Source organism: Protopterus annectens, chromosome 5.part0, assembly GCF_019279795.1.
Source record: "Protopterus annectens isolate FY-2018-M chromosome 5.part0, PAN1.0, whole genome shotgun sequence".
Lineage (NCBI taxonomy): Eukaryota > Metazoa > Chordata > Ceratodontiformes > Protopteridae > Protopterus > Protopterus annectens.
Window position 1 is genome coordinate 349271099 of NC_056735.1, and position 23352 is coordinate 349294450.

Below are 23352 nucleotides of genomic sequence, written 5' to 3' on the forward strand. Positions count from 1 at the left end.
AGTCGCCTGACTGCAGGAAATCCCGCAACAAGAATACTGCAACACAGGAATAGAAGGACATGTTTCTATCTAAGCTGTTACTTGTTAAAATACAAGCTGGACACTTCCACAGCTTTTCTCTGCTCTACAATACTGATCCCTTCAGTCACAGAAAATTCACTTTCAGTCTGTGGTGCACTGGGTTAACATCTCTCTCTCTGACCTCCTGGTACAGTTTATTTCCTGTATAAAATGGCTACATCATTCTTCTCTGCTGCTGAAAACAAATGGGCTGGTTGGTAAGTTCTTGCTACAGCCTTTCTCCTACTTCAAGAAGTGACATCACATCTACCCTCTCCCAGTTATCAGGTACAGTATCAGCCTTTCACATTTTAGTGAAACGGATAGTTACTGAGTGGTGCTACTTTTTCAAGCCTTGCTTATTTTAGAACCAAAGTGGTATTATCCAGTCTAGTTACTTTGTTTTACAGAGATGCACATTTAGAATTCATAATGTAAATTATTAACCCCTTTGCTCAGAATACTTTATTTAATCTAATTACTTCCCCCTAATCGACTTTAGCTCTGCTTTTTGGCATCATCACCTGCCTCCTCTCTCATCACTAAATTTTATATTTATCCCCTTGTATTTATTTAGTTTGCTTTCTAATGTATCTAAATTGTTTTATTCCTCCTAATTAAGGTGAGGTGGTTCTATTCTCTCTCTAAATTCCCCTAAACCTCTTTGGTAGATTACAATAACTTACTCTTTTGTTTGGTTCATGTTACAGATTGCTGCATTTATGATGGCAGATTAGATTTTTCCGCACAATTACTTTCTCTCTCTCTCACTATTTTTTCAACTATGCATTTACTCTACATGTACTCATTTATAGCCCCATATCTTCAGAAGGTATTACCTTTTCTTCAGAGCTCTCAAAGTCTGTGGTATCATCACACTTGAGCGACAGCTTCTGCTTCTTTTCTTGTGGTGTCAGATGTTTAGTTTTACACTGGCGCTTTCCGGGTGGTTTCTCACAGTCTGTGTATTTCTGCAGGCTTGGTGCAGCCACAAACTTCTCTTCTTCATCTGTGCTGGGAAGATCAGCTTTCTGTCCTTCCTTAACCTTCTGCCGTTTAATCGCTGGTTTCAACGGCGGTAAGGGATCTGTCTGTGGCTGCTTAACATTTCCTGTGCAAGATGCAAAATTCTTTGTGACTGGGGAAGTAGGGGCTAAAGACAAGCCTAAAGAGCAAAAAAAAACATATATATATTAAGTGTTTCTTGAAACACAATTACTTGTGATTCCACTAAATGATCAACTTGTTTTAGAAACAAAAAAGAAACTTCAAACATTACTTGTAACATGTAAACACAAACAATGTAATCCACTAACTTATGGCACAGAGAAACTGTAAACTGCCACTGTAGTTAAAACAAATACATATTTATTAAAACTGTTAACACAAGACTACAAGAGACCGACTACATATGCAATGTAAAACTTCAGCAGTCCCACCACCCTAGGACTGGTCCAAACAATTCTGTAAATTTGAAGTGGAAGCTGCTCTCAGCCTCTACTCATCACAGGAAATCTACAGGAAAGGAAACCTATTCTGCAACTCTCATTTCTATAGCATCACAAACAGCAATTTGCTATTGCCTTTCCAGTGCAGCACTAGTCAAACCTAATGGGCACATTTTCACCACTGCATGGACGTGTCAACATTTCAGTGAACGTAGACAAAATTAAAACTATGGTTAAGGTGTCAAAAATATTTCAAACATGACAGTTATATTATTGGGAATAAAGAATGTGCATTACAAACTGCCAAAGTAAACAACTTCTGGAAACCAGCACCTGTCATCTGTAAATAACAACAGGAAAGTGAACTGGGAGGGTAGAATAAATTCCTCTAGCTCCACAATGAGGCAAGGACAACTTCAAAGAGTGCAACATGAACCATGGGGCAAATTACAAACAGCAAAATATGTTTTGTTGTTGACTACATTTGATGCAACTGACAAAAGTATGCCTTTCTTGTTAATATCAATATGTACAAACGTGAATACTCAAGAAGGGGTGACTAAAATGACTACACGCATGCAAAGACAGACATGGATCCTGGAAAAAAAAAGAGGTTACTGCAGTAAGTTTTATTGTGAAAACCTGCAAATGTGTGACAGAGTTTTATTGTGAAAACCTGCAAATGTGTGACAGAAAAAAAGCAAAGCTTAAGAGATGTGACAGCTGCTAGTCTTAGAATAGACCAGCTTATTTATTTATTTTACTTTATTTTACATTTGTTGATTGGAAAAAGTCTGAGCTGAGACAGCCATTTTTCAGTGGAGGCCCAGGCAGAAAAGCTCCAAAGCACTTATACAATATGACAAAAATTTACAGTAGCAAGTAATACAAATAGATGATAGAGTCAAATTATTGGCAATTATTAACATAAAAAATCTAGCAAACAAATATTTACAGTCATCATTAAAATCAGGCATGTAGATAAGATATTCTTTTCGTATAGTCTTAAGAATGTACAGATGAGCACTTGTATATTTCAGATAAATGTTTGGTAGGGATATATAAGAAGAGACAGGTTAAGCTAGGACTTGGGAAAACATCGTTTGAAAGAGAGAAGTTGACAGGACCCTTAGGGAGAGGTAGTAAAAAGTTGTAAGACTGTAGAAGATGAGAATTAAGGTTAGAGGTCAATTAGTGGGCAGTTTAAGAATGTAGGTGGAGTTTAAGGAAGGTGAGTACAGAGGCAGGACCAGAGAGTTTTTAAGTGTTCTTTAGTCGCACCTTTAAATAGTTTTGGGCGATTTAGTAGACTAATTTGAAGTGGAAGCTTGTTCTAAGTGACGACGGGATGGTAGCCATATAGATTGCACCCATTATTAGTCCTAGGTTTATAAATAAGTAGTAGGTCTTGGTCTGAGCTACAGAGTGATCTTGTTGGAGTATAGTGGGATATAAAGGAAGATATGCTAGGGCAGAAGGAGGGTTTGTATAGTATAGTGTATAAACTGAACCTGAGAGAGAAGAAGCAGGTTAGGTAGTTCCAGACAGTTTAAGTGAGACACAATGATAGGTTACATAAGTATGTTGGGCAGAGAATTTGGCTACTTCGTTATAGGCTGAGTTTAGTTTTGCTAGTAGTGTGGCATTAAGGTTAGTGAGTATTGAGAGCCATATAATAGACTGGGTAGGAGGTAAGTGTGAGAGAGTTACTTCAGCACTGGGAGCAAGAAACTTTCTATTTCTGTATAGAAGGCCTAGCTTCCGATGGGTCTTCTTGATACATTTACTGATGTGCAAGTCAAATTTAAGTTGATCATCTATTTTGAAGCCTAAGAGCTTGGTGCTAGTGTCTGGTACTATTGGGTGTTACTGACAGACAGAATAGTGAAGGAAGATTTAAGATGGTTAAGAGATTTTGGAAGAAAGAGTAGGAGTTTTTTTTTTTTTTTTTTAGGATGGAGGATTAGTTGGTTGTTGGTGAGCCACGTTTCCACTGATGTAAAGGCAGCCAGAGTAGAAGAGATGAGACTAGAGGGAGAGTTAGAGATAGTGATCACAGTAGAATCACCTGCATATTGTACAAGAGATGACTGGGCACAAGTAGTACACAGTAGATTGGTGAAAATATTAAACAGTAATGGACCCAAAAAAAGATCCTTGGGGAACACCCATTTTGAAGGGGGGGGGGGACTGCAGAGAGCCATTTCACGGACTGTACTTGATCAGAGAGAGAACTAGAAAACCAAGTGACAATAGTAGGAGAGAAATCTAAGTTAAACAGTTTAGCCAGAAGGAGAGGGTGTGAGATGGTATCAAAGGCTTTTGAAAGGTCTAGAAATAAACAGGAGACAAGTTTGTTATCACGGGCCAGGGAAATAGTGTTTGCGAAGGAGACAGGGGCAGTGTATGTACTGTGCTTTGGGCAGAAACCATGCTGAGCAGGAGTAAGTAGGTTTCCCTGTACCAGGTAATGCAGAGTTTGCTTGTGTATGCATTTTTCAAGTAGTTTGGAGAGTGGTGACAGAATGGCTATAGTTGTAAAGTTAGAGATTTCTTGGGAGTTACTCCCTTGTGGATGGGAAGAGTGTAAAATCCTTTCCAGATAGACGACTCGGAGATACAGTGGTTGATCAAGACGGATACAGGGATGGCAAAAGTATCGGCCGTTAGCTGGAGAAAGTAGGAAGGAATGTTAGATTATCGGCAGAAGTAGAGCATGGTTTTAATTTGGAGAGTAGTTGTTTGATGTAAATAGTAGATACAGGTAGAAGAGAAAAGGATGTAGAGGAGTTGGGGCAGCGTGATTAAAAATATTAACAGGAGGAGGGTTTGTGTCAATCATCTTTGATACAGTATCGATAAAGAAGGCGTTAAAGACAGTGGCAGTTTCATAAGGTGTCTTGTTTGGATAGGGATTAGGCGAGGAAGGGTTTCCAGGATGCAGTATTTGGTTGACTGAATTCCAGAATTTATTGGGGTTAGATTTTAGTGCTATGGGAGGGTTACGGTAGAATTCCTTTTTATCTTTAGCAATGTGTTTCTTTGTCAGGTTTCTGAGTTCTTTACACTTTTGTAAGCCAGAGGGGAGTTTATTTCTCATCCAGTTTTTCATGCCCTGTCCCTATTTCTCATTAAGGTGCCGGTTGCCTTAGTGAACCATGGATATATTTTAAACTTTATTCTAACAGTACGGAGTGGAGCAAAAGAGTTTAGTATATTAAGAAAGATGGAGTTAAATGATTGGACAGCTTCGTCAAGAGTAAATTCATTAAGGTAACTCAGTTATTTCTATGTATAGTTACTCTCACTGTGTACAGAATGTTACAGTAAATCTATGCCTTTGTAGTAGCTTAAAATTTCTGTTGGAAAGAGATACAAAACAACAACAGAAAGCAAAGTTTCAGAAAAAAACAACACACTGTAAAATTTTGATTTTAAGACTATAACTGGTACTGCAGTCCAAAACAGTAACACAGAAGGTAACAAAATGAATCATATACATTAAAATTAATAGTCACATGAAAACACAGGAACATGTATGCAATTTCCAAGGAATGAGGAACACACTTCTGTCCAAAACTGTTGAACACTTACAAATATCCGTCAAAACTTCTAGAAGTATGCATTTCTCAAGAGGGAATAGCTGAAGTCCAAACTATCATAGTAAAGCCTTCCATAAATGAACAACTGAACAGGAACTTACTGAGAAATATGTCTGTCCACAAGGCATACCATATATATATATATATATATATATATATATATATATATATATATATATTTACACATACAATATAAAGTTCCAAAAGGAAGAAAATGGAGGTGGTGTGGTCAAATAACAAACGCATAAGATTATTAAGGTTAAAAATAAAGGATTAACAGGTAGGAATCAATCAGCAGGGTAAAGGGGTTGAGCATAAATATAGTTCCAGAAGGAAGAAAATAATAGGAAGAGGTGATCATGTCAAAAGCAAAAAAAAATATTATTAAGTTAAATTCAAGGATTAGGAAGTAAGTAGTGACTGAGAAAGTAAAGAAGCTGAGAAAAAAAACCTCCAGCAATATGTTGAAATCCTCCATCCCATCCCCCAAAACAGTGGTAGCTGGTAAAGTCAGTAGATGCAGTTTTCCTAAGAAATTATTTATTTGACAGTCCCAAAGGACCACCCCCCACTAGGTGGCAGGCATCCCAAAGACACATAACTTCTAATGCTCAAGGAAGGCCTTTTAATTTTAGCCCCTATAGGAGTGTCTATACTGAAAAGTAGCACAGTTCTTGCCAGGGAAACTTATTGACAAACATGTCCTCTAAAAGCACGTTCGTTAGTCATTTTTTTGGAGTGGGATCATGGAACTCTGAGGTGAGCAACCCAAACAGTCTAAATATAAACATTACTGTTACTAGACAAATTAAATTACTATTAACAAAAGAAAGAAAAAGAAAATGGTGCAAGCTGCTCTCAGTTCAAGCAGTGTGTCGGGCAGCATCCTCAACTACAACTTCGTGTTGGGATGTCTAAACATTCTGGAAGTTAAAACAAAAGGAAGACATCTGCCTAAACCAATTACCATAAACACAGGAGTGTACTGAATCAGTGACTCTTACAATAAATGAACATAATGCCTTCCTTCTGGCAGAAACCTAAGGCTAGCTTTGATGCTAATATTTTTATAAATGTTCTACAGGAAATTCAACATCCCCGGCTAAAGTAATTTAGTCAAAGGATCTACAGGCTAGATAAACTTCCACAGAGGGACACATTTACAGAATGCTCAGGCAATTCAAATACAAACGCCTACTGCTAAGAAAAAGTCATATGCACATATGCATCAAACAGAAATCAATACAGAGCAAGCTGTGCCACAAAAGACAATGCTGGCAGCAAGTGCAGACATCATCTACGGAATCAGTTATGGACAGTGCTACAGACTGTTGGAAGCTTCTGAAGGAGTAACTTGCAAAAAAAAAAAAAATAAGGATCTACTGACAAACTCAAAGAATGCTGGCATGCAATGTAAACAATACAAGAGAAATTATCTACATAAGCATCCCTCCAAATACCACTGTTCATGTATGAACAGTTAACATCTAGCAATGGAAAAATTAAACATTTGTCAGAAATGCTAATCAATCAGTTACATTACAGAATGAAACTGAAACAAAGGTGTAAACTACAGTAGCATGCAAAGGAGGTAGCCCTAGACAATGTATTACTCAAGATTACTTATGTGCCTTCCATTTCACAGGCACACTTCAATTTTGCAGAAACCCAAGCCTGGCTATCCATTATTACTTACAGACATAATTTTATATGCTGTAACTCATTTTTCTTTGTTCACAGAACAGTGAAAGTCCTGAAAGGAGACTGACCTGTATGAAGGTGTTCTGTTTCATGAATGCTATTATCAGTAATTTAAAATGCAAACAAAAAATACATATAATGCTTTACGTGTACATGCACTACTCAAGTAATGTGCTGATGCAAAAATGTTTTACTTGCATAAGGTATGTAGCCTGCAAACAATGTAATTTACCTACAAAAAAGTTCACTTTCACAGAAGGTGCAACCAACAGACAGCAGTAGATTATGCTTTAATGATCCATATACAGCTACTTCTATTTCCATTTCTAATACAATGCAAGAAAAACAACAACAAGCAATGGAGTGATTTAAGAAAAACATAACAGAACGTACAACTTTAGAGAACTAGCACTTTTTCCCACTGTAGCAACCATTTGTTGCAGGGAAAACATATCCAATTCAGTTCTATAATACTTCTACCACCTGTTTTAGCAACTAGTGCTAAACATGTTTAGGAGACAGAAGACATTACTTACAGTACTCAGGCTTTACAAAGAGATCCAACATCTCTAGCCCAACCTCTCTAATCCCTTTCTTCCACAACAATTTGTCCAATTGGTAGTTCTGGGGAGAGGCAAACAGGCCTATATCTGGGCACCCCCAATTGCTTGTCAACATGTTGAAAATCCTTGGTTCCAGTTTCCACTCGTGTGGGTCCATGAGGTTTCTGCTTAGTCCGTCTGCCAGTGTATTTAATTTTCCTGGCAGGAATTGAGCTTATAGGTGCACTTGGTAGCTCAAGGCTGTGTTCCACAATGCCATGGCTAGTCTGCTTGTTTATGTACCACATTACAGTGGTGTTGTCCGTCTTTACCATTAGTTGTCCTGGAAGAATGTGGTCCTTGAAGGCTGTCAGAGCATTCTGTACAGCTAACATTTCCTTTTGATTGATATGCAGGTGCATTTGACTTGGGTTCCATTTGGCCTGAATGCACTTCCCTGCCAGGTGAGCCCCCACCATGCATAATCTGATGCGTTTGTTTTTAGGGTTTGGGCTGCAGGGGGTGGTGTGAAAGGTAGTCCCTTGTTTTGGTGACAGGCCTCTGCCCACCAAAGGAACTCTAGGTGTAGGCAAGGTAAGAAAAGAATCATTGCTTCTAGATCCTGAGAATGTTGACACCATAGGCTTTTTAGATACCACTGTAGTTTCCTCACATGCAGTCTTGCATATGGAATTCGAAGAATGCAGGAGGCCATGAACCCCAAGGCTTGCAGTATTTGTCTTGCAGAAAGCAGGGTTTTTGTGGCCACCTGTTTCAAGTAGGTTGTCAAATGAATTTGTTTCTCTGGTGTGAGGTAAGCCATCTGGGAAGTTGTATTCAAGCTTGCTCCCGGGAATATAATTTGTTGACAGGGTACCAGGTGTGATTTCTTTTCATTTATAGTGTACCCCAGACAAGTTAGAACCCTTTGTACAAAGGCTAGATGATTCAAAAGTATGCCCTGGCTTTCTGTCTGAATTAGACAATCGTCCAGGTATGGGTATATTTGAATACTTCTTTGCTTGCAAAATGCAATAACTGGAGCTAGGCACTTAGTGCGTGTAGCCTGCTTTGAAGCGTAGGTATCTTCTGCTAGATTCCCTGATTGGGATGTGCAAGTATGCTTCTTTTAAATCTAGTGTTGCCAACCAGGCATCTTTGCCTAGCATAGGAAGTAATTGGTGAAGAGTCAGAATCTTGAATTTTGGAATCTCCAAAAGGTGTTTAGAGTAGACCGGCCAAGAAATGATGCCATGAATTGTCTTTTCTGGGTACCAGGAAAGGTCTCGAATAGAAACCTTGTCCCTTTTCCTCTTCTGGTACCAGTTGAATAGCCCCCATGCTTAAGGGAGAAAGTACTTGTTTTTGGGCCTCTGCCCACTGATTTGGGGGTAGGTCCGGCCACCCGCTTGGTGTTGGCAACATGTTGGCAACATTTTTTTTTATTTTTATTTTTTATTTTTTATTTATTTAACATTTGTTGACCGGGAATGTCCGACTAGGTTCCACAGAGCCTGTTTTCAGCGGAGGCCCGGGGAGAAATGCTCCAGATGCATGTCTTTGGAACATGTGGAAGTGAAATCTGTATCCCTGGGACACGATATATAAAACCCATTTGTCCTGGGTAATGAGTTCCCAATTCTTTGCATGAAGAGAAATCTTTCCCCCCAAAGGGGCAATCAGTTGATAAGTGCTTGCAAATTTTAAAAGGAAGTCATTGAGACAGTTTACCACAGGGAGGAGTCTTATTACTCCCAGATTTGGAATTGGAGGCCCCCCCACTGCTTAGTCCTGTGTCCCCCCTGGGACTGAAACCTGGGTTTTTTGATGTGTCTGGATTTGGCTTGAAAAGACCTGGAAGGGGCTGGAAAGGACCAATTCTTAGAGGGTCAGTGCCTACTAAATCTAGGGGGCTGAACTTGTAAGAAATCTTTAACAGTTTGCATAGATTTAGCTTTATCTTCCATCTTTTTAAGAACTTCCTCAGCCTTGTTGCCAAACAGGCGGTCCTGATTTAAGGGAGCATCCAACAATTTAGCTTTAACATAATCAGGCAAAGATTACTCCTTAAGCCAAGCATGCCTTCTGAGCACAGACCCAGTAACAGCAGCCCTGCAAGAGGCCTCTAATGAATCAAAACCACATTGCAAAGTATGTTTTCCAACTTGTTCAGCAGAATGCATTAAATCCTGGAATTCTTTATTTTCTACAATGTCAGGAATCAACATAATTTTCTGTTTAAGCAGTCCAATAACATGTTGCTGATACTTTAACATATGAAACTGGCAGTTTAAAGCCCTAATGACCAAGGTTGCAGAATTGTAAACCTTCTTACGCCATCTACCCAGCGCTTTTGAGTCTCTATCAGAAGGGGTAGGATTTTTGGCAGTAGAAGCCTTAATGCCCTTGGGCCCCTGTGAAATAGCCTCTGGATCTGCAATAGGATTTTTAAAAAGGAACTTGTCGGATTCAGGGACCCTGTAGTATCTGTCAGGTTTTCTGGGAGCAGCAGGCAAGGAATCGGGGGCCAAACTAGATTCCGAAAAAGCATCATCAACAATGTCTAGTACAGGAGGAATAGCTAAAGGCCTATGCTGAGGTTGGAGAAGGAAATCCCTAAGCCTCTTTTTTGAATCAGAAAAATCCTGGCTTTCCCAGTGGAAATTCTCCCTTAGAGTATGTAAGGTTTCCCCAAAAGAAAAATCCTCGGGAGGGGAAGCAGAGGGAATGCAGTCCTCTGCATCAGAATCTTCACAAGAAGATAAGGGCAAATCCAGATCATCAAAAGAATCAGAAAAAAAAAAAAAGAATCCTGGTCCGAAGATTCATAATCAACTTCAGTCCTAGGCCTCTTAGAAGGGGGGGGGGGTTGGCTACCCCTGATTAGAGTTATTAGATCTTCAGCCATTTTATTTTTTAAGGCATAGAGTCCTGAGCATGTGGCCTGGGCGTCGGTTCGAGATTTAGTCCCAAGTAAAGAAAGAGGCACCAGTTTAATATGCAAGTCCGTAGGCCTGAATACACCCTCAGAAGCCAGTGCCTGCACAGCGGCTCCGGATCCATCCATGGTAGAAACATCTGTGGGTTCCATAAATGAAGCATCTCGCAGCATTCCGGACTCTGAATGGGTCTCAGTAGAGGCCTGCGAATCAGAAGTAGTGGGTATCAGGGGCTGCGAAAAAGCCACACGGAGTACCGGAGAACTGGCGACTGGCTTAGGAGAAGCATCGTCGGCAGTTTTGGACCTCGGCAGCCTGTCTCTGACTTTATCTTTGCGTTTTTTCGGAATCCCGGTAGTCAGATGGCTAACCGACGACATTTCTGGATAATTAAACAGAGAACCAAAATATTTAAAGGTGAAAATATACCGATGACGGATAGTGCACTGATTAAATAAAGCACAAAACCGACAGCAAGGTACATCGTGGTCAGGGCCTAGGCAAGGAATACAGTACGAATGAAAATCTTTATGAGGTATTTGCTTTCCACAAGTAATGCAATTATTAACTTTTACTGACATCGGAAAGGAGCAAGAAAAAGTTTCCCCAATGGGGTACTTAGCTTTAGTTGAAGACTTCGGTTCTGAAACTCGAAAACAAAAATTTTAGGAGTTGGACGACCAGCACTTGCGAACTGCTTCTGCTTCGGGCACCGCACGGCAAGAAAGACTGATGTAATGGCGTCGGCTGCATATTTTATACCCCTGATGACCTGACGTCATGGAAGAAGGGACAGCAACCGACGCAGGACCGAAGACTTTGTTAATCAGGCCGACTGAGGGCTACCTGCAAGCAGATAACCCAAATGTAATGACTGCAACAGTGAAACACGAAGAAAGTACAGTTGTGTACCTACCATAAATGTAGATGTTAGAGTGTATTCACTGTTGCAGTCATTACTCTTGGGTTATCCTGCTGGCAGGCTACCCGCAATCGGCCAGAATTCCAAAGTCTAGGTCGGCGTCAGTTGCTGTCGCCTCTTCCCTGACGTCAGTGCGCCAGGGGTATAAAACATGCAGCCGACGCCATTTTCTTCAGTTTTTCTTGCCCCAGATGTCAGGTGCCCCAAATAGGTAGGCTGAAAAATATATCAATAAGAAATGCATACACAAAAATAAAATTTCCTTCATCTACAAGCAAATACATCAAAAAGGTTGTATAGGATAGAGAAGTGCAGATAAGTCCCAGCAAAGAGAAGGGGGATGGTGGGTGGGAAACCTGGACTGCAACAGTGAATACACTCGAACATCTACATTTATGGTAGGTACACAGCTGTACTATGTTCATCGTGTTTCACTGTTGTAGTCATTACTCTTGGGTTGAATCCCAAAGCTGAGGAAGGGTGGCTGGGCTAAATAGGATTAGGAGAGGCTATGAGGCCCTGCAGAACTGCAGTGGCGAAGCCTGCTCTGGACTAGAGAGGCAAGTGGTAGTGCTTTGTAAAGGTGTGCATTGAACTCCACGTTGCAGCCTCTAAGATTTCTTTGGTTGGTACTCCCCTGAGGAAGGCTGCTGAAGTGGCTGCTGCTCTGGTTGAATGAGGCCTAACACCCTTAGGCACTGACTTGCCATGTTGAGAATAGCAGAAACGGATGCAATGGCCTATCCATTTAGAAATAGTCTGTTTTGAGATGGCCTTTCCTTGTGATCCTGCAGCATATGACACGAGAAGTTGCTCAGTCTTTCTGAAAGCTTTAGTTCTGTCCAACTAGAAGCGTAACTGCCTGTGTATGTTCAAAGAATGCAGAATTTTCTCACCCTTGTTCTGTGGATTTGGGTAAAGGGTAGGCAAGTGAATGGTTTGATTGAGGGCCACGCTGGACACCACCCTTAGGCATAAATGTAGGGTTTGTCCTCAGAGAAACCCTGTCTGGATGAAAAATGATGAAAGGTTCCACAGCCATGAGTGCTTGTAACTCTGAGACTCGCCTTGCAGAGGTAATGGCTAGGAGCAGAGCTGTTTTCCAGGATAAGAATTTAATATCCGCTGTTGATGCTGGCTCGAAAGGAGGCAGTGTGAGTTTTTCCAAAACAAAATTGAGGTCCCAGGCCGAATTGGTGCTCTCCTTGGAGGCCTAATGTGTTTGGCCCCTCTGAGGTACTGCCTTATTAAAGGGTGAGAGAAGATAGGTGGTTCCGTATTGTAATGTGCAAAAATGGCAGAGGCATGAATCTTAATTGATGAGAAAGAAAGACCTTTGTTTAGCATCTCAGTCAGGTATTGTAAAATCTGAGGAATGTTTGGTACAGACGTGTCAAGGCCTTGTTCCTGGTTCCAAGCACAGAATCTCTTCCATTTTTCTGCATAAGATTTTCTGGTACTGGGCCTCCTGGCCTCCAAGATAACATTCATAACAGCTTTTGAAAGAGGAGTGTTCAGAATGGCTACATTATCTGCCATGCTGCCAGATTTAAGGTCCTGAGTTGGTTGTGCAGGATCTGATTGTTTTGTTGGGTCAGCAAATGAGAAGTTTGAGGCAATATCCATGCTGGACCTTGAGATAAGCTCTTCAGGATTGGGTACCAGACTGGCGTGGCCAGTCTGGTGCAATCAGAATCATTTTTGAGTTCTCTTGTCTGACCTTTAGGAGTACTCTGGGAAGGAGAGGTAGTGGGGGAAAAGCATATACTATTAGATTTTTCCAGCTGAATGATAGGGCGTCCATTTTCCATGCTTGCTTGTGGTAAATCCTTGTGCAAAATCTCTGCAATTGACAGCTGTGAGGGGAGGCAAATAGATCTATGTCTGGGCATCCCCATTTCCTTATTATCATCCCGAAGACTTGTGGATCCAGTTTCCATTCGCGGGGATCCATGAGGTTTCTGCTTAGTTCGTCTGCCAGAGTATTTGTTTTTCCCGACAGGAATTGTGCTTGTAGGTGAACTTGAAAGGCCAATGCTGTGTCCCATGTCATTGCTTGTCTGCAGAGGGGGTAGGAATGAGTACCTCCCTGCTTGTTTATGTACCACATGACCGTAGTGTTGTCTGTCTTTATCAGTAATTGTCCTGGATGAAGCAGGTCCTTAAAAGCTGTCAGGGCATTTTGAACAGCTAGCATCTCTTTTTGATTGATGTGAAGATGCATCTGGTTTGCAGGCCATGTGCCTTGAATACATTTTCCTGCCATATGGGCCCCCAGGCATAATCTGATGCATCCATTGTCAGTGTCTGTCTGGCTGTGGGTAAACTGAATGGCAGACCCTTGTTGTGGTGACAGGCTTCTGCCCACCATCGAAACTCCTATTGTAGGCAGGGAATGAGTGCAATTACTGTCTCCAGGCTGTGGCAATGCTGAGTCCAAACACTTCAGATACCATTGTAGTTTCCTCATATGCAGTCTGGCATATGGAATTAGTAGAATGCAGGATGCCATGAAACCCAAGGCCTGCAGGATTTTCCTTGCAGATAAGTGGGTTTTTGTTGCCAATTTCTTGAAGTAAGTAGTCAGTTGTTTTTGCTCGTCTGGCGTGAGATAAACCATCTGGGCAGTTGTATTTAAGCTCGCACCCAGAAATATTATCTCTTGAGAGGGCACTAGTTTTGATTTCTTTTCGTTTATTGTGTACCCTAGGCCAAGTAGTAATCTTTTTACAAATGCCAGATGCTCTAGAACAGTGTCTTTGTTCTCTGCTTGAATTAGGCAGTCGTCCAAGTAGGGATAAATTTGAATTCTTTTTTGTCTGCAAAATGCAATTACTGGTGCCAGGCATTTTGTAAAGACCCTGGGTGCAGTAGACAAGCCAAAGGGCAGTGCAGAGAATCGGTAATGCACTGAGCCAGCTAAGAATCTGAGGTATCTTCTGCAAGATTGTCTGATTGGGACATGCAGGTATGCCTCGTTTAGGTCCAAAGTTACTAGCCAAGCCCTCTTGCCCAGCATGGGCAGTAGCTGCTGAAGAGTCAACATCTTGAATTTTGGAACTTCCAGAATCGTATTTAGAATAGATAGGTCCAGAATTGGTCTCCAGGTTTTGTCTTTCCTGGGTACTAGAAAAAGTCTGGAGTAGAATCCTTGTCCCTGCTCTTGTTGTGGTACTTGCTGAATGGCTCTCATGTCCATGAGGGCTGTAATTTGTTTTTGTGCCTCTGCCCATTGATTGTGTGGCAGGTCTGGCATTCCCTTTGACTTTGGTAGGGTGTGAAAACGGAACCTGTAGCCTTGGGACACTATGTTCAGAACCCATTTATCTTGGGTAACCTTTTGCCAATCTGATGAAAAAAGTGCTAGTTTTCCCCCTAAGGGGGCTGTCAAAAGAAAACTGCCTGGAACTGGTAGAGGAAAGTCATTGGGACTGTTTCCTGTAAGGCTGTGATTTGTCTTCTCCGCTTTTGGTGGTAGGAGCCCCCCATTGTTTAGGCCTGTATGAGCCTTGGGGCTGAGATCTGCCTCTGGGACGCCTGTATCTGCCTCTTTGTGGTCTGTCTGAGACTGGAAAGGACCAATTTTTAGAAGGCCAGTTCCTGCTAAACCTGGGTGGCTGTACCTGTAAGAAATCCTTGACTGTCTGCATGGATTTTGCTTTATCCGCCATTTTATTCTCAACACCTCTTCTGCTTTAGTACCAAACAAAGTATCATGCTGTAATGGTGCATCTAATAATTTTGCTTTAACATGATCAGGCAGATTTTATGAATCATAACCACATTGCAAAGTATGCTTTCCCACTTGTTCAGTTGCATGCAATAAATCCTGCAATTCCTTGTTCTCTGAACATTCAGTATTTGTCAACATTTTCTGTTTAAGTAGTGACATTAAATATTGCTGATATTTAAGCATATGAAATTGACAAATTAAAGCCCTTACAGCCAGGGTGGCAAACGTGTATACTTTTTTCCCCCCTCTGTCTAGAGCCCTAGAATCCCTATCAGAGGGGACAGGGTTTTTTGCAGTGGAAGCCTTAACCCCCTTGGGACCCTGAGAAATAGTTTCTGGGTCAGCAGCGGAGTTTTTATATAGAAATTTGTGAGAATCAGGGACCCTGTAGTATCTGTCAGGCTTAGCAGGTGCAGGGGGTAAAGAGTCAGGGGATAGTCCGGACTCTGAAAATACATCATCTACAATGTCTAGAACAGGAGGAATGGCAAGGGGTCGATGCTGAGGAAGAAGCAGGAAGTCTCTGAGCCTTTTCTTAACTCAGAATATTGTTGGCGCTCCCAGTGGAAATGCTCCCTCACAGTATGAAGTGTTTCCCCAAAGGAATAGTCCTCAGGAGGAGAGGCTGAAGGAATGGATTCTTCAGCATCAGAATCCTTATAGGGAGGCATGGAGTAATCCTGTTCTGAAGAGGAATCAGATGAAACAGATACCTGGAAACAGATACCTGATCAGAAGAATCATAGTCTGTCTCTTAACTAAGCCTCTTATCAGGAGGGGGATGGCAGCCCCTGATCAAAGTAATTAGGTCTTCGGCCATTTTGAGCATCTGTTTTTTAGGCATGGAAGTCTGAATAGGGGAATGCTGTACTTGTTTCTTTGTCTTTAGAGCTGCTTTAGTCTTTGTCTTTGAAGCCGAGGATGGCTTAATATATAGTTGTGTAGGTCTGAAGACACCCTCAGAAGCCGATGCCTGCTCAGCGGCTCCGGACCCATCTGAGGGATTGATTTACGAGTGTCCAATACCTTGAGTTTCCAGAGGCCCAGTCGGCTCCACGTGGGAGTTGGTAGCTGCCTGTGGCTCTGAGGTAGCGTGCGCCAGGGGCTGCGAAAGCGCCTCACTGAGAACCGGCGACTGGCCTAGAAGAGGCTTCATCGTCGGTTTTGGACCTCAGATGCCTACCTTGTCCTTGCGTTTTTTTGTAAACTCCGGTTGTCGGCTGTTCCACCGGCATTATATAATTAAATCTTCGGCCAAAGCAAAGAAATGCAAAATCGAACCGACGCTTGATAGTGCATTGGTTAAATCTAGCACAAAACTGACAGCTAGCAACGTTGTGATCAGGGCCTAGGCAAGGAATACAGTAAGAGTGAAAATCCTTATGAGGTATTTGCTTCCCACAAGAAATAAAATTGTTAACTTTTTCTGACATCGGTCTGGAGCAAGAAAAAAGTTTCCCCAATGGGGTACTTAGCTTTAATGAAGACTTCAGTTCTGAAATTCAACTTTGAAAATCTCAGGAGTCAGCCGACCGGCACTTGCGAACTGCTTTTGCTTCGGGCACCACGCGGCAAGAAAGACTGAAGAAAATGGCGTCGGCTGCATGTTTTATACCCCTGGTGCACTGACGTCAGGGAAGCCTCTTCAGCAACCGACGCCGGACCTAGACTTTGGAATTATGGCCGACTGCGGGTAGCTTGCCAGCAGGATAACCCAAGAGTAATGACTGCAACAGTGAAACACGATGAACATCATCTACCTTTGCATTGCAGCCAAATACACTGCTTGTAAACCTATATCTCAGCTGTAATCTTAGCCACTGTTACTCAAGGGTAATAGCTGCTAGCTCAGCTATTAAAATACTTGCTAGTCTTTATGGCACCATTGACATTATAAGTGTTGTACCATTTAACTAAATACTTAATTTCATTTTGAACTATAACTGTTTACTACTATTGTTAAATAAAAACTACATATACTTCTTGTAACTTGTAATTAATTGCTGTTTTTAAATGTTGTTTTTATTATGGAGCTTTTCTCTCCAGGCTTCTGCTGAAAAGGACCTGTGTCCAGTCGGATTTTCCCAGTCAACAAATGTAAATAAATAAAATAAATAAGATACAGACTATATCACAATAGACACAAAACCTACAAAGCCACATACAGTTTTAACACCTCCTACACAAACCAAAAATTTAATACACGATGACTTGAGAGACAAGAGATTGAAAAGGATGAGCAGAGAACTGCCTCTACTGAGAAGCCAAATCAGTTAAGCATTAAATTAAAAGGCTGTTACAAATGGGACATCTTAAGCTCTGTCACTCCGAAGGTTCTGTTCCTTAAAACATGATGCCAGAGTCATTCCCTGCATGCGCCTGCTTTTGCGCAAGCACACACACACGCACAAAATTGCATTGAAGACAAATACACACAATCATTTCTGCTTTGAGGACAAGCACTACCACTGAAATGATGATTGCGGAGGGGTGCCCATCAAAAGCCAAAATATCGTAACTGTGATCCTCAGAACAGTGACAATTTAACAGTGAATGGGAACAATATACCAATTCCAAGACTGTAGTATTTTGAATCAGTCCTATTCTCGGAGGTACAGTAATCACAAAGATAATGTTTAAACACCAAAGGTGGGTGGGCTTTGTCCCACACATCAATGAGCATAGGCAGAGCCAAAGCTAGATATTCCAGCACACTGTGCAGTTCTTCGAGCTGGCTCCCCCCTCAACTTCAAGGTGATGACTAGCAAAAGGTCCTCTGATTTTGAAGACCAAATGGGGAAGAAAAGGTTAGTCTTTAAAGTATAGCAAACCCTAAATGCCACACAGAGCTCTGAGCACTTTTGCCCCAACCACAATTACTGTATCTGTATTCATTTCTGAATCCTAATACAGTACTACACTCACTAAACACATACAGCACTGAAGCATAAATGCAGTAGCAGCATTCAGTTTTTGAACACTGCTACTGCCAATCATGCCCAGAAATCTTGTGCCCAGGTCAGCTGCCCCAATCCCCCCACCCTATCAACACCACTGGGTACAGGGAGCAAAGCAAAAACCTTTTAAAGGTGTAACAGTAAGTTTATGACTCTGCCTTTTGTACTACAAGAGCTGCACTTCATTTTCCTGGGTGCTGGGACTTGCACCATGAGGTTCCCCCTCTCCTGACAGGAAGCCATCCTGGAGGTAATAAGCCCAATAAAGTATTTTATTCTCTACTCAATAGCTTTGTAAAGAAAATTACTTAAAACAACCAACAATGACTGATCTAATGTATTCTGGTGAAAAGAAACATGGTATGAAAGTAAAAATTAAAAATGCAACTTAATTTCTCTCAGTAATGCATTGGCTTTCTTCAGAACACTACGAACACAATGAAACACAGGCCTATAAGGCTAGAGGAGACACAGATCAGAAGCAGCATACGTTTTGGGTCCCAAAGGACTGCAAAATGACTGCGCAGCTAATTTCTTCTTATAGCTGTCTGAATAACAGGCATGCAAAATCTCTTTCAACCCTTAAAGGCTAAGGATATTAAAAATGAACATCGAGTATGAAACTGTGGCACAATGCAGCACAAACATATAAAGGCTACAAGCCTTTTGTTAGTTAACAGGCAGTCACTATCCAAACGTAACACTGCTCCAGTTTGGTAGCCTATACACTGAAACAGCTATCTGATCCTACTGATCACTGTTGCAGTATTCTTACCATATGGGTTTTCACCTATTGATGTCTGGCCGTGGTAAAGCTTTACCTTACTGATGGCATGCGTCCAACTCATGACCTCAGCTTGTATACATTGGGGTATATAGGCGGGCAGACATACATAAAAAGTACTTCAGACCATCTCCAAGCCAGCATCCTGAAGACTACGAACAGAGGCTAATGGTTAGCTAGAAGGGGTGTAACTCGAAGAGATAAGTAAATTTCCCTGAAATCAGTCCGTTAGGTGACGGCTTACAATAGAGGGAAAAGAAATATTGGAGAAAAGGAAAAGAGGAATAGAAGGGAGGGAAGGAATACTGCAACAGTGATCAATAGGACATCTACTGTTATGGTAAGTTCTTATATAACTGTACTATGTCCTGACTGAAATCACTGTTGGCAGTACTCTTAACATATGGGTGATTCCCACAGCTGAAGAAGATAAAGCAGGAGGCTGACTAAAGGGAAAATAAGCTGTCCAGGAGAACATACAGGACAGAAGCCCTGGATTTTGAGAAGGCATCATCCTGTAATACTTGGTGAAGGTGTGCACGGAAGGCTAGGTGGTCGCTTCCAAGACTGACTTGGCATCTACACCCTTGTGGAATGCCCCAAAGGAGGCTGCTGCTTGAATAAAATATACTTTATGGGCACGAAGGAAGTGTTTTCCCTATGTTGTGTGTAACAGAAAGAAACAGCCTTCGATATCCAAGACGCAACAGTTTGCTTAGACATGGGTTGGCTCAGTCTGACTCATGTTTGGAATCCATGAATGAAACAAAGTTGGTCAGTTTTTCTAACAGAGCTTGTTTTGTCCAAGTAAAACCTTAGCTGCCTATGAATGTTTGGTGAGTGGAGAATTCTTTCCCCCTTACTTTGGGGATTAGGGAAAACAGTCAGGTGGACAGCCTGGTTGAGGGACATCTCATTCACTACCTTAGGCATGAATGCCGAGACCTGTGAGTCACCCTGTTCCTGTAGCAAATAAAGGGTGGAATAGCCATAACAACCTGAAGTTCAGACACTCTGTGGGTGGAGGGAAGAGCCAGTAGAAGGCTAGTCTTTCAGGTGCAGAATTTTAAAAGTGGCAGAAGATGCTGGTTCAAAAGGGGGCAATGTACATTTTTCTGGCACAATGTCGAGATCCCAGGTATGACAAAAAGGTTTCCTTGGCAGCTCAAGATGCAAGACTCCTCTCAAGAAAAGTTTGGCCTCCATTCTGGACATAACAGGAGGATCAAGAGGCAAGTAGGTGTTAATGGCAAACAGATGGGCTTTAATGGAAGAGTAGGCCAGACCAAAATGTAATAGTTAAGGACAGAGGGGGGCATCTGACAAGAACGTGTCCTGGCTATGCTTGAAGCACCAAACTAAGAATCTTTTCCACTTAACTGTATATGATTTTCTGGAGGTAGGTTTTCTGGCTTCCAGTAGAACCTGAACAGTCTCTTCTCTTTTAGGGATCAGAATAATATCATCCACAGAGTAAGACAGATAGGCTAGATTTGGACAGTGGAGCAGACCTTGCTGTTGAGTGAGCAGATCTGGCTGCAATGGTGTTTTCCAGTAGTTTCCCTTGGAGTGGTGGAGTAGGAGAGGAACTAACACTGCGTTGGCCTGAATCGAGCCCGTAGAAGCTTTGGGAGTTCCTTTCAAACTTTTAAAAGCAATTTTGGAAGTAGTGGTGGGGGGAGGTATACAGAAACCTTCATGAGCACCGGAAAGAGAAGGCATCTGTCCTCCAAGCTAAGGGGAAAGAATTCCGGCTGCAGAACCAGGGAAGCTGGTGGGTTTCTGGTGAAGCAAAAAGGTTCACTTGTGGTGTTCCCCACTGATGCCTTATTCTTTTGAAGACTTGTTTTTAGGGTCTATTTATGAGGGTCCTCCAAGGACTTGCTTAAGTAGTCTACCAGTATATTTTCTTGTGAGGAAATGTATGCAGCTGTCAAGAGTCACGCCCATTTTTGTGGCTCGGTGACGTATCTCATGTGCTAGCCTGCAAAGTGGGAAAGAACTTCTGCTCCTGTTTGTTCAGATACCACATAACTCTGGTGTTGTTGATGTATACAGTTCAATTGTGTACACTTACCATAAATGTAGATGTTAGAGTGTATTCACTGTTGCAGTCATTACATTTGGGTAATCCTGCTGGCAGGTTGCCCTCAGTCGGCCTGAATTCCAAAGTCCTGGGTCCTGCGTCGGCTGCTGTCGCCCCTTCCTGACGTCAGGTCGTCAGGGGTATAAAAGATGCGGCCGACGCCATTTTCTTTAGTTTTTCTTGCCCCAGAAGTCAGGTGCCCCCTAAAAGGGTAGCCAAAATTTATATATATATATATATATATATATATATATATATATATATATATATATATATATATAAATAAATAAATACATGCACCAATATAAACTTTACCTTCATCTACAAGCAAATACAACACATAGGTTGTATAAATCAGAGAAGGAAAGATAGGTTCCATCAGAAGAAAAGGGGGATGGTGGGTGGGTAACCTGGACTGCAACAGTGAATACACTTGAACATCTACATTTATGGTAAGTGTACACAACTGTAATATGTTCTTTGTGTTTCACTGTTGCAGTCATTACATTTGGGTAGAGTCCCAAAGCTATGGATGGGAGGCTGGAGCTAAACAGCATTAGGAGCAGCTATGAGGCCCTGCAGAACTGCAGTGGCAAAGCCTGCCTGGATTTAGAGTAGAGTGGTAGATGATAGTGCTTTGTAAAGGTGTGCACTGAACTCCAAGTAGCAGCTTCTAAAATGCCCTTGGTTGGTACTCCCCTGAGAAAGGCTGCTGAAGTGGCTGCAGCTCTGATTGAATGTGGCCTAATGCCCTTGGGCACTGGCTTGCCATGGTGTAAGTAGCAGAAACGAATGCAATGGCCTATCCACTTTGAAATAGTCTGCTTTGAGATAGCCTTTCCTTGTGATCCTGCAGCATATGCCACTAGTAATTGCTCTGTCTTTCTGAAAACTTTGGTTCTGTCCAAGTAGAATCTAAGCTGCCTGTGTACATCCAAAGAATACAGAATTCTCTCCCCCTTGTTCTGTGGATTTGGATAAAAAGTTGGCAGATGAATAGTTTGGTTAAGAGCCACACTGGACACCACCTTAGGCATAAATGTTGGGTTTGTCCTCAGAGAGACCCTGTCTGGATAAAAGAATGATAAAAGGTTCCACAGCCATGAGTGCCTGTAGCTCTGAAACTCATCTTTCAGAAGTTATTGCTAGGAGCAGAGTTGTTTTCCCAACATGAAAACTTTATATCAGCAGTAGCAGCTGGCTCAAAAGGAGGCAGGGTGAGTTTTTCCAAGACATAGTTAAGGTCCCATGCAGGCATTGGTGATCTCCTTGGAGGCTTTAAATTTTTGGCTCCTGTGAGGTACTACTTTAATAAGGGATGAGAAAAGATTGGTGGCTCTGTATTGTAATGAGCTGAAATGGCAGAAGCATGAATTTTAATAGATGAAAAAGATAGGCCTTTGTCCAGCATCTCAGTTAAGTATCGCAAAATCTGAGGAATATTTGGCACAACTGTATTTGTCCCTTGTGCCTGGTTCCAAGCACAGAATCTCTTCCATTTTCCAGCGTAAGATTTTCTAGTACTAGGCCTTCTGGCTTCCAAAATGACATCCATTACAGCTTTACTGAGAGGTGTGTTTTATATGACTACATTATCCGCCATGCTGCCAGGTTTAAATTCCTGAGTTGGCTGTGCAGGATCCGATTGTTTTGCTGGGACAGTAGATGAGGTATTTGAGGTAAGGTCCAACCTGGGCATTGAGACAAGTTCCTTAGTATTGGATACCAGTACTGGTGGGGCCAGTCTGGGGCAATTAGTATCATCTTTGGCTTCTCCTGTCTGACCTTTAGGAGTACCTTGGGGAGGAGAGGCAGTGGGGGAAAGGTATATACTGATAGGGCGTCCACTTTCCATGCTTGTCTGTGATAAATCCTTGTGCAGAATCTTTTTAGTTGGTAGTTGTGAGGGGAGGCAAATAGATCTATGTCCAGGCATCCCCATTTCCTTGTTATGCTGAAGACTTGTGGATTCAGCTGCCACTCGTGAGGATCCATGAGGTTTCTGCTTAGTTCGTCTGCCAGAGTATTTTTTCTTCCTGGCAGGAATTGTGCCTGCAAATGTACTTGGTAAGTCAATGCGGTGTCCCACAAAGTCATGGCTAGTCTGCAAAGGGGGTAAGAATATGTGCCCCCCTGCTTGTTTATATACCACATGACCATTGTGTTGTCTGTCTTTATCAGTAGTTGTCCTGTCTGAAGTAGGTCTTTGAAGGCTGTCAGGGCATTTCGAACAGCTAGCATCTCTTTTTGATTGATATGTAGATGTATTTGGTTTGAGGCCCATGTGCCCTGACTGCATCTTCCTGCCATGAGGGCCCCCCAGGCATAATCTGATGCATCCGTTGTTAGTGTATGCCTGGCTGGGGGTAATGTGAATGGCTGTCCCTTGTTTTGGTGACAAGCCTTTGCCCACCATCGAAACTCTTGTTGCAGGCAGGGAATGAGAGTAATCATAGTTTCCAGGCTGTGGCAATGTTGAGTCCAAACACTTTTTAGGTACCACTGTAGTTTCCTCATATGCATTCTTGCATATGGAATTAGTAGGATGCAGATGCCATGAAGCCCAAAGCCTGCAGAA

General features: G+C 42.0%; 1 protein-coding gene across 2 annotated transcripts in view; it reads right to left on the bottom strand.

Annotated features, from left to right (window-relative positions):
- Nucleotides 1–23352, bottom strand: part of BCOR (BCL6 corepressor) — a 588412-nt gene that overhangs the window by 298618 nt on the left and 266442 nt on the right. For both annotated transcript variants that reach the window (XM_044072315.1, XM_044072314.1), the window contains exon 8: nt 900–1225. In XM_044072315.1, coding sequence (XP_043928250.1) covers nt 900–1225 — 326 coding nt within the window. The remainder of the gene's footprint in view (nt 1–899; nt 1226–23352) is intronic.